At 37.7% G+C, this 15183-nt stretch overlaps 2 protein-coding genes across 5 annotated transcripts in view; one reads left to right on the top strand and one right to left on the bottom strand.

Moving 5' to 3' along the window:
- LOC134812251 (2-oxoisovalerate dehydrogenase subunit beta, mitochondrial-like) overlaps nucleotides 1-15183 on the top strand; it is a 704467-nt gene that overhangs the window by 70833 nt on the left and 618451 nt on the right. The window lies entirely within an intron of this gene.
- Nucleotides 1-15183, bottom strand: part of LOC134813563 (membrane-associated phosphatidylinositol transfer protein 2-like) — a 50200-nt gene that overhangs the window by 6042 nt on the left and 28975 nt on the right. For 2 of the 4 annotated variants that reach the window (XM_063821389.1, XM_063821390.1), the window contains exons 9-17: nucleotides 13918-14068; nucleotides 13757-13788; nucleotides 11335-11413; nucleotides 10539-10704; nucleotides 3098-3183; nucleotides 2240-2430; nucleotides 1145-1224; nucleotides 672-713; nucleotides 22-107 (exon numbers count right to left, since the gene is read on the bottom strand). In XM_063821389.1, the coding sequence (XP_063677459.1) occupies nucleotides 22-107; nucleotides 672-713; nucleotides 1145-1224; nucleotides 2240-2430; nucleotides 3098-3183; nucleotides 10539-10704; nucleotides 11335-11413; nucleotides 13757-13788; nucleotides 13918-14068 (913 nt within the window). The remainder of the gene's footprint in view (nucleotides 1-21; nucleotides 108-671; nucleotides 714-1144; nucleotides 1225-2239; nucleotides 2431-3097; nucleotides 3184-10538; nucleotides 10705-11334; nucleotides 11414-13756; nucleotides 13789-13917; nucleotides 14069-15183) is intronic. The other 2 variants (XM_063821391.1, XM_063821392.1) reach the window with 1 other exon arrangement.

Genomic DNA, 15183 nt, shown 5'->3' with positions numbered 1-15183 from the left:
AAAACTTGGCTTGTTTCCAACCTGGCTTGTTCTGGAGTGCTCGATGTAAGACTAGGTTCCCGATTGGAGAACCGAAGGAGAAAAACTTGTCCACTAGGAAGTCAAACCTGAAATATTGCAAGTTATTTTAATGATAACGAGTAGATAAGTAGTTACCCCGGAACGTAAAAAATGCAGAAAAATGAGTTATTATAATGAGACAATGTCGTCATCAAACTTCATATTATGAGTGAATCATGCACCCAAGGGATATACCGGAAAAATTTAAGCAATTTAAAACTTGTCATCTACGAGCTCTCGTTGCAAATAGCTGGGGCAAAAATCAATGTTTTTAGTTCAGTTGTTTCTGCAGGTTTCATTCGATGAGATGACAAAAATTTAGTATTTAAACGACCTAAAATGGGAAACTAGTATTTTGCCCTTTTAATTTGCCCGAGAGATTAGCCAGCTTCAATCTCAGCCATTGACAATTTATAGGAATTCATTCAAATATCAGGTATGCTAATTATTATTATCAGGAATTCATCATTTTACAATTAACCCAGTAAGATACCAATCCTTTAAAACGGGTAAACAAAAAGATTCGTTCGAACCAAAAATAGAAGTGATTATTTTTTCATTATAGACAAGATTGGGATACAATTAGTAATCAGAGGTATCACAGGACATACCGACCCCCCGGGCTTTGACACACATTATCTGGCTTACTTTTCCTAGTAATAGAGATATGGCATAGAAGAGACATAAAAATTATCACAGTTAAACTTTACTGAACCTAAAAAACTTTACAAATAAAACATGCTGACTAAATTCCACGTTACTTATTCAAGATTAACATTTAACATAAGAATGGGTTGAGGAAGACGCTTTATATGGTATACCGTTGGGACCAGATTCCCGATATAATCACTGACAAATAAGTTAAAATGTTAAAATTTTTAATAAAAATGAAAATAATTCACAAAACAATCCCACAAAACAATTAATAAAGGTTGCTCTGTCAAGTTTTGAATAAAGTTACGTGAAAAATTGAAAAGTTACGCGACACGTTAAAAGTCACGCGAAAAGCTGAAAAGTCACGTGACACATTAAAGAGTCACGTGAAAAGCTGAAAAGTCACGTGACACGTTAAAAAGTCACTTACCCTGGGTCTAGTTCCTCGTCACTATGACACAGGATATCGTAGGCTAAGATAGAGCCTACTACATCCCCTATCACTGTTACCTAGGAGAAGTGTGTTAGGAACTTTCTAGACTATATTATTATTGTCACTGATGATATCATGGTTTTGTATCATGATTGAAACATTTGTCTGACTCAACCGGTCGTTTCATTTTGTAGAAGTTATATTATATAAAGACTACTTACCATCATACCAGGTACCTTGGAGCCATGTAGACTGGGAGCTAAATTAGCTTATATTAAATGAGAATAGATAATAACCAGGTGGCAGGTAGTCTGGCTTGCAACATTCCAGACTCCAGTCCTATTGCGTAGTCCCACGATGTTGGAGACAAGTCACTTATAGTTACCAACCAGTACAATAGATATCGACATTGATATGGTTTAATTACAATACAGGCCGGGCCAGAATTAACTATACACTGAGAAATTGGGCGCCAGTCGCCAGTTCCTCTCTCAGTGCGACCAGGGTGGCGAATACCTACATTCCAATGAATGTTTGTAAAAACATCTGCATACTTAGCTGCATACTGATATAGTATTTCATTCATGGTATAACTTGACCATGCTCGTCATTCGTATGTTTCATAAATATTCCTACTGACAGCACTATAGAGTATAGACATTGTTCTTATGAAAGATCCATGAGATCTGTAATAGAATATAATATTATAAATTAGACTAATTTAAACGATCCAGCCTTCTAGACATGCAATTAGAGCAGAATTTCTTAGCCTTCACAATTCACAGCTCCCAGCTAAACTAGTCTCCCTCACTACTTCACTACCATTCAGTTGCAGTTATTTGGCCACGTCTGTTCTTGCCCAATTCCCCCTCATTTTCCAGTACACTGTTCAGTTCAAGATTTGGTTTCCAGTCAAAATTACTAAATTCCACTTGCCCTAACAGGAATTCGCCACGGTATTGGAGCATACTACAGCCGTCAAGGCTGTCGACTCATTCGTTAACCAGCAGAAGATATAGTAAATATCAAGAAAGTAAGCTAAGTAAGTTTGATAAATGCCAGATCTTACAACCATACTACTATACTAGGCACCTGGTTATGAGTGAAACTACTGTCCTCCTCACGATAAGCGTTAAACACGGAGTTAGCTTCCCTGCACACTGTCTTGAGTCCCTCCTGGTATTTAGCGGTCTGGCATGTTAGCACCGGTATCAGCTCGAAGGGTATCTCCACCTCCCCGCTCAGTCCGTAACCATGATCCAGACATTCGTTCTGCCACCGATCTGAGAAGTGCTATTTTAAAACTTTAACTGTTTAAGACGTTTAATATGGGGAGGTTGATCGTCTACCTTTGGGTTATTTACATTGTAGATTATTCTCGCCTATTTAAACGATTAACATTTTCTGGTCAAATAGTCTTTGGTATTTGGTCTTTTGTTGAAATTTAGGGTCAAAATTTTGTAAAAAATTGGGTTTTTTTAATTTTAAACTTTTTATATGGGATAAAATGGCATAAAATGGAGACTTTTTCTATTGAGAAAATGGAAAAAATGGAGATTTATTCTCCAATTATTATGCCATTTTATGCCATTGCATAAAACATGGGAACCCCACCAACGATCTAAGGAACCCAATACTATTGGGCCAATAGTTGATTGTATATGATTGATTGTAAACCGAGACGGTACCCGGGTGGTTCTAATGACCAATGTTAACCTCAAAGTTTTGTATGCTCCAACGGCCAGAAAGAATAACTCAACAAATTAAATTGTTTATCACAATGGGACAAGTCCCCATCCTCTCACGAACACTATCGTCCCTAATATAATAGGATAGACATGCATTGAACAAATTTACTCCAGTGAAAGTTATATAATCAAGATGACGTAAATGCTCACTTAGAAACCAAAAATGTAAAACATGTCTCGTAATCCGAGTGTGATTTCTGACCTGGTCCAACAGAAGGCAGTGAACCAACCAGAGAAGCGACCACATCGGCACATACTTGTGGGCATTGAACTAACTTTATCTCTATCCTGAAAGGGAGAAATCGTTTATAGAATTCCAAATAACGACATCTTTCTCGTGTAAACATACATAGTAATGATTTCACGGTCTAGCGGTTTAATTAAAAAGGATCAGAAAATATTCGCAATGGATAATATTGGATCCTTCATCCTATGATAAACCTGTTCCATTTTGGTATTTGAGAAAATATAGAATTTATGATGGAAAAAAGCTTTCAACTTGAGCCCATAAATTATATTAGTATGTTTCAGCACATCGGTATTCGGTATTTTGATCTTAATTTTACCGTTTTTGCGGTCCCCCTTTTTTTGACTCGCACTATCAATCCATTAAAAAACTCCCGGCTTTTTATAGGAACTGGTTACTTGATGGATCCTCATATTATATTAATTAAGTAATACCTGGCTAACATTTGGGGGTATGGAGCACACGTTACCAACTATTTGCAAATTAGCACCAGGGACATGACGTACATGGAAGGTGGCCGAGGGGATGGATAAATATTGGGATTGGAAACTCACACTACTGTTTCATATCTTGCCACTCAAGCTCGAGGTAAAAGGTAGTTGTAAGTGTTTCCTTTGATCTTTTCCTATGGGGTTCAATCAAGAGTATACGCGATGAGTCTGGAATGAGTCATTCTTATCACATGACACAACCAACACATACGGTTTGCCCTCTTTCAGATCTCATCAGGGATTATTTAATCACTATCCAGAGCATCAAAGTTTCTTACACGTTCCTCCCATGTTTTCTGGATTCTGTAGTATTTTCTTTAATGCTTGTAGTCAATAAAGATACTGCGGTTATTATGTATTATAATGAAGCCTTTACAATGTAAGAATGTAGATTGTAGACGGTCGATGAGGATTGGGACCCATTCATATCACCTTACACATGTTCCCTCGGTAATTCATCAGCGAAAATGGAATATTGTCAGAAAATATAAATTTAGGAAACGTTAGGAAACTTTAAAGGTTAAGACTAAAGAAAAAATTGATTGTGAAGCACAATCAAGTAAGCCAAATTAAGTAACTCTCGTCTCTCATGAAATAATAATTTTGAAGACGTGGATCTTAAATGCTAAGGAGCTGAACAAGGGGACCATTTTTTTCATGACAGAAAGCACTGAAAATTTAAATCGCTAAATGGCCGAAGATACAGTGAATCCTAGGACCCAATTAATTGAATTGTCCTGAATTCTGAGCTCCCTTCATCATCATCAATGACTGTGCTGAACTACGTAATCCTTTTCAGTTCAGCTAATCATAGTTCGACAAATATCGTCCGGCTCGCAGATCAGCCAATTGAAAATAATAGCATTTGTTAAATAGTTGGATCCCGATGGCACTGTCGCGGCACTTCGTTTAGCTCATTTAGTTTGTATATCAGGTTTTTAAATAGAACTACTTATATAACGACCAGAAACATAGTGAATCCTACAACTAAATTCATGAATCATTGGACTGTGCTGAACTACGTAATCCTTTTCAGTTCAGCCAATCATAGCTCGACAAATATCGTCCGGCTCGCAGATCAGCCAATAGAAAATAATAGCATTTGTTAAATAGTTGGATCCCGATGGCACTGTCGCCGCACTTCGTTTAATCGTTTAGCTCATTTAGTTTGTTTATCAGGTTTTTAAATAGAACTACTTATATAACAGAATCTTTGAACATATAAAACGGTTGGGAATTTCCATTTCCAGCTATTTTTGATACTTAAATCTTAAAATTAACAGCTCTCCGACAATTAAATCTTAATCTAATATACACAGTCGTGCTGCGATTTTGAGCTTCTCATATCTTATGCATTACTTCAAGTTCTTCGCGATCGTCTTCTATATACTGATACATGAGAGAGAAGTTTTTGGGAGAGGAAACAATCGCATTAATCAATAGTCACTTAATGTGAGTCACTTATTCATGCCATATCTGCCGATGCTCCGTCTAGACTCTAGCCCCCTATGCATTGAAACAAGAGAACTAGATATATGCTCACCTCCTTCTGCTCTTCTGTTTCCCTAACATAGATCCGAGGACATACGAGTAAACGAAATGGCAGACACTCTTGCGAAGGAAGAGACCACATGCAGCTCAATAAAAGCAGTACCTCTTCCCGTAAGCCATTTCAAGTCGACTCTGCGGGATAACAACTTTACCACCAGAACCACTGACTGGTCTGCTTCCACTTCCTCTAATCCTCTTCTCTCTCTACTTACCCACTACTCTTTACCACAGCACATTATTTTCTTCAGGTCTCTTAACAGGCGTAACTTTCGCATTCTTACTGTTTTTCTGGATAACCGTGCACCACTTCAAGTTCAAGCCATTCTGAACAAACTAGACGGCACAATCAACCCTAATTGTTCATACTGTTTCTCTGGGCGCCAAGATAATTACCATATACTCTTTTACTGCCCAGCCCTGGAGTTCGAACGTCTTCAACACCTTGGCTCCTCTCCTCATCTGGCAGATATTCACCGCATCTCACCCCATTCTCTCCTCAATTTTCTCCTTAGCATTCCTCTCTATCTGCGATTCGCAGAGTGACATTGTTTTAACGATTCTACTATGCTCCTATGTTATGTCTTTATGTACGTTTATTTTTCGGCAGTACATTTTGACGTTGCTTACGTACGATTTGTGTTCATTTATATTATAACTTCAACTTTCACTTGCTCAACCTCATCATCTCGTATCATTCATGCAAATGAGTTTATGTCACCACCACCTACAACAAGAGTTTGTTACCAGCATCACGGACAAAGGATAGGACAAAGAAGACACTCTCTGCCACCTTCATAGAGCCTGGCAAACTCTAATCACAGGTTAGTCAGGCAGTGGCTCACACTCTGTTGATATCTCTTTAATGAGATTTGATTTGAGGCCTCTCAACTTCCCTAGTATGAGTAGTAGTGTGTCCCACAACCAAGCTCATTGCCCAGAAGTCCACATTATATATATTATGATGAACCTGGACATACATGGCGTGCAGCTCTATGAACAAAAACCAAACAAAAATAATCGTCGAACTCTTTGCAGATTGAGATCCTGTACAAAACATCATTTGAGGACTTACGCTTTTTGGCAGTAATCATGCCATGGGCCAGGTGATCTAGATGGAAATCAGTAGTGACTCGTTGGTCTCGAATAGCCCTAAACTATTCTTGACGGACATCACATCCCTCGACAAGGATAACTGGACATTATGTGACCCTCTGTAATGTCGTTTTGAGAATCTGACATGACGAATCAGATCACGTCACTGATTGGGAACCTGTTAATGGCCTAAATGGGCGCAACTGTCGGTAGGCCATCACACCATGTATGTTAAGCCCAATTTAGGGGAAACGAATATGCCGCGGTAAATCGGAGTTTTACTGTATCATGAACTTTTACCAGAGTAGAACAGCCTCGTTACATCTTGTGCATCATTGAGTTATCTGAAGCATACAACATCATGAAGCGATGGCACCATCTGTAGCAGTCTTTTGTTTCCAATCTTAATTCGTATTCTAATTATCTAATATTCATAAACAAACACCAGCTGTATTATTGTGTTTCGATAAAGGTGCCACGTCAGGACCCATCCACTGTTCGGAACACGAAAGCAGTATAATATATGGGCAGGCCGCTAATCGTCAATTGGTAAACAACATCAGATATTTCCTGCCGTAGTCTCAATTGTTCAGTAACTGTTGGCAATTGTTTGGCAATTGTTCTGCTACCTTTTTTGGCTGACTTTCTTTTGTTTAACTGCAGCCAGTAAGTAGTTATCTATCATGACAGTAAGAGCTCCTCTTTGTTTTTTCCTGTCCCTTCGTCAGTATGGCATCTTGCTTTACTTGATACGTCGTTTTATGGGAACGGAAAGTTTTTTCTAGTCATATTTAAAACTTGATTTTCCGAGTTAGGGAAGGGGTTTGTGACTTGGTGTTGGGTTAGTGTCGATGTGATGGTTAGGGTTAAAAACTTCGGGCGATTGGTTAGAAGTCTTACTTGAACAATACATAATATGTTCATAAATGTTTTTTTGGATCTACTTTTCTTTCCTTTTTTTCTCTTAAGCGTTAGTGATGACAATTGTCAGGAAGTCGAAATATCTAAAATTTAATTCTTCAACCGTATAACATATTCCAAATATTAAATTATGTGAAAGTGGAGTTTGGGTACCATTAATTGTCCTGTCATTACTGTATGACGTTAGACGAGGGATGTTGAATATTTTATCCGCGTTCTGACAAGGATCGAGGGTGTAGTCAATACGTACAACAGCTAATGATCATAAATATATTATGTAAATTTATCGTGGATTGTTGATAAATAATAACTAACGAGTAAATAAAACAAGAATATTTTGCTAATTAAAACATTATCATTATACTTCTTATATTAACTTATCGGTTGCCAACTAGTATATTATTTTTCTTATTGGTTGTTGTTTTTATCTTGTACTAGTACTAGTCATTGTTTTGATCTACCCCTGCAATCTATGTGTTTTGACGTCCTGTTACAAATTGTAACTACCAGCTTACGCAATATCACAATATGTGAACGACCTTCAATGAGAGGTCTGAACATGAGTAGTAGTATAGTACTTATATAGTACTACTGTCGTACTATATAAGTACTAATTTTGCTATGCCTACTGGCTAAATAGATTTTGATCATAAAATAACAGCTTTCATCTAGAACTTCCCACCAGGACATCAGATCTCTCTGTATTTATAAGTTAAAACCATGCGTCCGTAAGAAGGACAGTTTTAACGTTTAAAAACGTTTGGGTTAACTATTTGTTTAGACTAGACAACAATTTAGTGAGCTGGCCATAGCGTTGAGACTCTGATTTGGTATTCGATAGTTTATTCCAATTTTGAGATTTTGACAATCGTTTCAAAGAAAGTTGTTTATAAACAAAAGTTTATAAACAAGAGTTGTTTATAAACAAGAGTTTATAAACTTATAAATAAGTTGTTTATAAACAAACAGCCGTTGGCTGAATATAAATATTCAACCAACGGTTACAACATACACATTATGTTATCATCTTCATATTTAATTCTAACAATTATGCGAATTATGTAAACCCGTGATTCTCTAAAAGTCTAAAGTGGTGTCAAAAAGTCAAGAGACGTTAAGAAATTAGACAATCTTATTTATTTAATTTGTGGTTTTGACACAACTTGGGGGTCCATTTTCTGGACCTAAATTATTTATTCCTTGGCCAATTTTTATTTCTTTATACTTAAAGGCCATAAAAGCATTCGACCCAGCCAAAAAAGTTTCAAAAGTATATCTTTCACGTTTTTTGCGGAAAGTCGTGTTAAAGTTGATGCCGTGGTGTCAGTAAAATGGTATGGATATATACATATATATCGACTCGCTTTATATATTAAAATATAGTAAGATATCAACATGTTTGTAGGATAACAGCCGATATGCTCGAACTATTGGACTTGGTGGTATTTATCCTCATGACTGGAGCTTGTCTTCTCAACTGTGGTGAGCATCTTATCGCAACATTTGGTTCTGTTGTCTTCACCCAGTTGTTAAAACTTTATTTTTGTCCGGCAAGTATGTATTAAGAGAATTGTATCATCAGATAAAGGTTCTTCAATAAAGAAATGAACCAAGAGTACCAAGGGCTTTGACAGGCGACATATTGATAATTAGATAAATAAATTTCTTTAAATGGACACAACTACAACATTATTGTTTCACAAATAATATGGATTTCATTCTGATAAAATTTTAGTGACAGGGAAATATTACTACACAAAATTAGTAAAATGTCTCGCTATTCTGGCAGTTTTTACCGACAAAAATACCATTCCTACTATGAGTATGACTATGGCAAACAACTCTGATTGTTTTTTTTCCACATTTTTCAGTTTAATACATACTTTTCCAGGTTTACTGGGACGAAGAATGTGGTATTGCAGAAGAACGAAGGATCTTATAGAAACTCACAAACGATCTTACATATCCGTCATCCTGTCAGATATCATGCTTAGTCTACACGCCTGCATCTTCTTACCTCTAGGTTGGATACCATGGTTACAATTATGCACATAGTTACCATTGCTATGAGTTTTGCTGGAGAATCTAGCTTGGTTTTAATCTGTTGATATAGCGCTTGTATTTGACATTATGATATGCTTCAGGGGTTTGGTATGGCAGAGATAGTTCACATTTGTGTGAGATAAGCACCAACCTGTTTCTCTGGATAACATACTACAACTTTCTTTCTGTCTCTCCAGTCACTGTCGACAGAATATTCGGAGTTTTCATTCCGTTCAGGTTTTTATTAAATCAAGAAATGTTGTCATTTTTAAAGCAAAACTGTGCTTGCCTTAAGTCAGAAGCTAAGAATAAAATAAAAAAATTATAATAAAAGTGCCTAAAAAGGTTCTTCTCAAGATGTTGCTAACTTTCAACTGCCCCAGATACAAGTCAGGAACGCACATGAGCCTATCCTGGGTGACAAACCTCTTCTCCCTGGGACTCCCTTCCATCACCCTGATTCTGTACCACATAGAGAAAGGTGACAACACCATATCCCTCTACATCCCAAACGAAAACGCCAGCTCCGGTACCTGTCTCATCACCTCCTGGGTCCACATCTCCTCCCTTACCAACCATCTCCTGGTTAAGTTCCTCATCTTCTCCACCAGCTGCTTTGTAACTCTAGTCGTGTATGTTGGGATCATTATTAAGCTAAAAGTGAGAGGTATTTGCAAGGAACATGACAAATGTACCAAGCTCTCCATCAGGACCATCACTATGGGTCTCTTCACTATCAGTTCCTGGCTACCAACTATTGTGGTTAGGAACATTTTAGACAGTCAGGATACAAATTTGATTAAAGCTACCCAGAACTTATTTTATCTTAACGCCATTTTTGATCCGGTTGTCTATATTTTCGTTGAAAAGTTGTTGAGCTTTATATCGTGTTTAAATCCACGGAAAGTTGTTGGAGTTGATGCTTTAGTCCGAAGTAGCCTGCGTTTGCAAATTATTAGGGTCAAAAACTCTAACATCGAAACAATCAGTTCGATCTTGCGGTCAGCTGATCTCTTTGTTACTCCAGAGGTTAAAACTAAACTGACCATTGAATCGTTGTAGCAAGATTTTAGATTTGACCAACGGTGACGATTGAAAAGCCTTTTTTCTACAGGGGGACTATATTTATATATAAATTATAAAATATTGATGTTTTTGTTGGAAATTGTTTTAGTGCTACAATTTGGTTGGTCTGTTGGTTTGGTCTCTTGTGATTCTGTTTTGTGATTATTGCTGTTTTCGAAAATTGTTGTTATGTATTTAAAGATTGCTAAAATCAGCACTTTCAATGACATTACCTGTTTCTGTAGGTAGGACAGAGAGTGTTTATCACATTAGACAGACTCTGATGCAGGGTCTGGCAGTCTGCCAGTTTGGTGGTGTCCGTGTTCATGTCAAGCAGTGTACCTCCGTGAAATACAATAAACAGCAGCTTCTGCGAGGGCAACAACCTTCCATGACCATCTGAAAGATAGTGGGTTATTATACCTTATGGTACTGCACCAATCAGTCGGGCACGTGGTCACCGAGTGACGCAGTCACGACTCACGAGGTACAGTCAGCTGATAGGTAACGTGACCAATATTAGCCAGCTTGAAGGGCTGGATTTCATGCTTAAGCAAAATTAGATTCACAGCACACAACTCACAATTCACATCCAATATCATTGACATCGATACTTACCACCTACATTTATTCCGTACTGTACTCAATAAATGTGACTAACGTGAAAAAAGTGCGCTGTCCAATAGCAGTTAGGTAAGCTGTCATGTGGCAACCACGAGAGTAACACGATTGTAGCAGCATGGCAGGATGCTCATTGGACAATGAACACTTTGTGTCGGAAGTAGATACATTTTGTTTGCCAATTTGACACGGTTAAAATGCAACAAATTTCAAAATTTTGGTCGACTGTTGTCTTGTGCCGTACCATAAGCAATTCATAGAACTTACCGTTTTCTACAGGTCATAAGTTCTTCTTCAAGCGCAAAATAACAACATAAGCTTTCCTAAAAACCAGTATTGGGTAAATAATAACACAGAGCCCCCGTGGCTAAGTGAAAGTACGAGGTTGATGGGCCTTGGGGCACTTACGAGAGTCGTCTGACTTGGCACTGTCCGCAGAGTTGGTGGATATCAACTTGGGGTGGTCGTTGTTGTCGTGGTACAAAAACTGAAATGGGGTCACGTACAGGTGGTGAAGTACGAGATATTAGGTGAAATAAGAAGTAGAACATGTCGGAGTAAGAAAGGTTAGGATTGAGGAAGCAAATCAAGTTAATTCTAGATCTAATAATATATTAATTAAGTATCGGTAATATGTAATCAGCAAAACAATCATATACATTTTCATTTACTCCTGGCGCAAATACAGCCGAATACCGGGACTAACTGCTAAACACCACATACAACATTCTATCACCTGCTACACAGATGGGTCACGCACATACTCAGGATGCGGATCGCGGGGCTGGCTATCATCACCAATAAGTAATAACAACAACAACAACAACAACAACAACATCACTCTTGGAGAAACATCTTCCAAGTTTCCAGCTTATAGCACTCTTTATCAGACAGAACTCACAGCTATCAGGGAAGCTTGCATATAATACCTCTCAACATAATAATATACCAACAAGCATACCATGATATGGACGGATAGCCGCTCCTCCATCCAAACCTCACCTCGTGCTCAACCACGAGACTGTACTCCCTAAATAATCTCAGATACTTGAACACACTGGAGATCCGCCGGTGGATAGCATCACTCACCGGATTGTTGGAAAAAGTGGATGATCTGGCTAAGATTGGTACAGCCAGCGATTCCATTTTGAATTTCCCCGTATACAGTACCTCAATCCTTTTGAAACACCGTATCGACAGTAAAATCAACAGACTCAACCAGAAAGATTGGATTACCAATGCAATGAACCCAGACATATTAAAGACACTGCGGACTCAACGAATACCTCCATACTATCTTCAAATCAAACACTAGTGCCTGCCCTATGTGCAACCACGACAGGGAGACTGTCGTGCACTTTCACGGAGAGTGTCCAGCCGTCGTACACTTAGAGGGTAGTACTTCCAGGACTATTACCTCACGGTCAACATATCCCTTCTATAGCCAACCTTGCCACACGCGTCTTACTGTGCCAGAGCTCCAGAGGAACTGGATCATGAAGTTCAGGCTCCTCATCTAAGGATATGACCCTCCCAGCACCGGGCATTTATTTTCCTACTACCCTGACCCCAGATACTCTCCCCTCCACTTCTCCTAGATAGCCCGGTGAACCTTTTATAAACATGTCACGCCCTAGAGGCAAGCAAAGCATTTCCATGCTTCCATGCTATCCTCTCATGGGCCCTTTCGTCCAGCTTCTGTTAAATGACTTGTTTTAAAGCGGAAATGACTCAGCGCCGTCGAAGAAAAAGCATTTAAATGCCTCCTGTGTATACTTTGTATAACAACCCCAGCAAAGTTAAAACAAATTTAAATTGATTGTTGTATCTAATTATGAAAGGCTTGATATGCATGAATAAGGAAGTTCCAAGTTGAAAGCATTAAAAGCCTAAAATCATGTTGTCATGGTAACAAAGAATAAAAATACCATGCACTAGTTATCACAGATCAGGCTTGAAATATGCTTCAAAATAATTTTCTTTGTTATGTTTGTCAAACAAGATGTTCAAAATTAGCTGAAAAACCGAAAGATATGCCACAGTCCTGAGTCCATACCTCAGGAGATATTATGTTGCTTTTCGCTTTCCAGGATATTCTTAGATAACCCCGTTCATATGAATAGATAGAAATCAATGATGCAGCAAATCAACAATTATGATGTAATAAATCATCGATATTTTAGCAGAATCAAACCAAGATTCAAATTGTTCAGTGCAGATGAAGAGAAACCAAAAGGCTATTTTGAATTCCCGTTAAAAGTTACCATGACAACAATTAATTAACTTCGACTCGTCAGAATACCATATAATAGTTAAATATTTGTTAGATTGAATTCATGGGTACAAAATACTAAAATGTGTCGCAAACCGACCAATCAACCAATGTTGACGGTACTGATAAATTTCTTATCAAAAGGAATTCAATTAAAAAATTGAATTATAAAGCTTAGAGAACTGAGAAAATATAAGCGCATTGAAGGAAACCAGGTTGAAGCATTGGATGATTGAGGACTGAGGTTGTAACCCTTGTCAAACTAGCCCGTAAGATGCTTTACTAATTATAGCACAATTTTCCAGAAGCTGGTTAAATGATAAACATTGGAAAAAGGCTCCTGTCGGACGCGGATGTGAATTTGATGGTGTCAACCTAAATTTACGATATACAGCATGAGCTGCAAACATGGCGAATATCAACTCCATATTCGGCATCGTTTTCTCTGTCTACAGGGTCTGCATAGCTTGTTTCTGCATAGTTTGCCTGTTTTTCATGGTTTGCATGGCCGGCCATGTTTACATAGCTTGAATCGTTTACATAACAATCAGAACTCACAGCGTGGGGATCTTCTTCTTCGTCGTTGTAGTCTGCAAACATTGACAAAAGATAGAAGAAATATTTGCAGACGCAAATTTCCATCTACATATAAAAATTTCATAAAGCAGACGCAAAGTTTCAACTTGATTATAGAAATTAGAATAAAGTTATAAATTTACCGTTAGCGTCAAAGTACTCCGACTCAGAGTCCGACACGGTAAGAGATAGTTGGGAGAGACAGGAAGAACTCTCCAGTTTAGCTATAGCATCTAGCCGAGGAGGAGAGGGGGTAGGGATCACGGAGTTAGTAGGTGTGGTCCCTGTTCCCTCCTGAAATTGATATACACGTTACAGCCCAGGTTCACCCACATTTCATCTCCTGCCCTTTAGAATTACATTATTGGGTTAGTGTAGGGTTTTGTATAGTAGGTTTAAGGTAACATTCTAAGTTACATTAAACTTATTGTCAAATTGCCCCACACAGATCACCTCTGCACTTCTTAAGATTAATGAGATAATGAAGGTAAAGAGCCAAGTTAAGTTTTGGAACAAGCTACACTCCTTTGTTAACTTAAAAAAGCAACTTACAAAGAATTCTTACATTGTCCAATCTCATAGCTGACGTTAAAATTTTATTGTGTCAGAAACGAACGACATATTCTACAGACTACAACCAAATTAACCATCAATGAGATGAACTTAATACCTAATCGCATTAAATTTATTGACGATATTTGAGATAAAATCCCAGTACTGTACACTGCCAATTTTGTACACGACACTGTATCCTTAGACCCTTCCCATAATCTTTTATCTGCATTTTTAGCGAGTTTTAACATCCTTATTTCCGAGCAAATATTCCGTTAATCCGAAAGTGTTTAGTTTTGGCAGCTTAAATTATCAGTTTCTGTTCACACAGGTCACAGAGTCTTATAAAACTCACGTGGGTAAGCTAACAAAAGTAATAAAACTCACAGAGGAATTGAAGCACAGGTATTTGCGAACAGAAGGCATCTCCTGAGATCCTCACAACAAACCAATTCAAGTAAATGCTACTACATACTGAGAACACAATATATATAATATATAAATATATACGATAAATCCCTTCCGTCATTCATACACTGCTGTCAAAGAGAACTACGAAACGTAACTTAGCAATCACGTCTCGACAGCACAGTAACACACGCAATCACTAATACCCAAGCGGCAAGCACGATATAACCATGATACACATACTATATATATATCTATATATTAAATCTATATATAAATTTATATATTACATATATTACTATTATATATGACAAACTTTCGACCATTATTAGATGAGTATTAGAGGAGGTGAGAGGTAATAATAATGCTGTGTCGTTATTGTGCACACAAAAACTATTCAAACACCCAATCTGTTAGCTATACAGCTTACTGTGATATATAACTTAATA

The sequence above is a fragment of the Bolinopsis microptera genome, chromosome 3 (genome assembly GCF_026151205.1).
Source record: "Bolinopsis microptera isolate Bmic1 chromosome 3, MBARI_Bmic_1.0, whole genome shotgun sequence".
NCBI classification, from domain to species: domain Eukaryota; kingdom Metazoa; phylum Ctenophora; class Tentaculata; order Lobata; family Bolinopsidae; genus Bolinopsis; species Bolinopsis microptera.
This window is presented reverse-complemented; position numbering and strand designations above follow the sequence as displayed.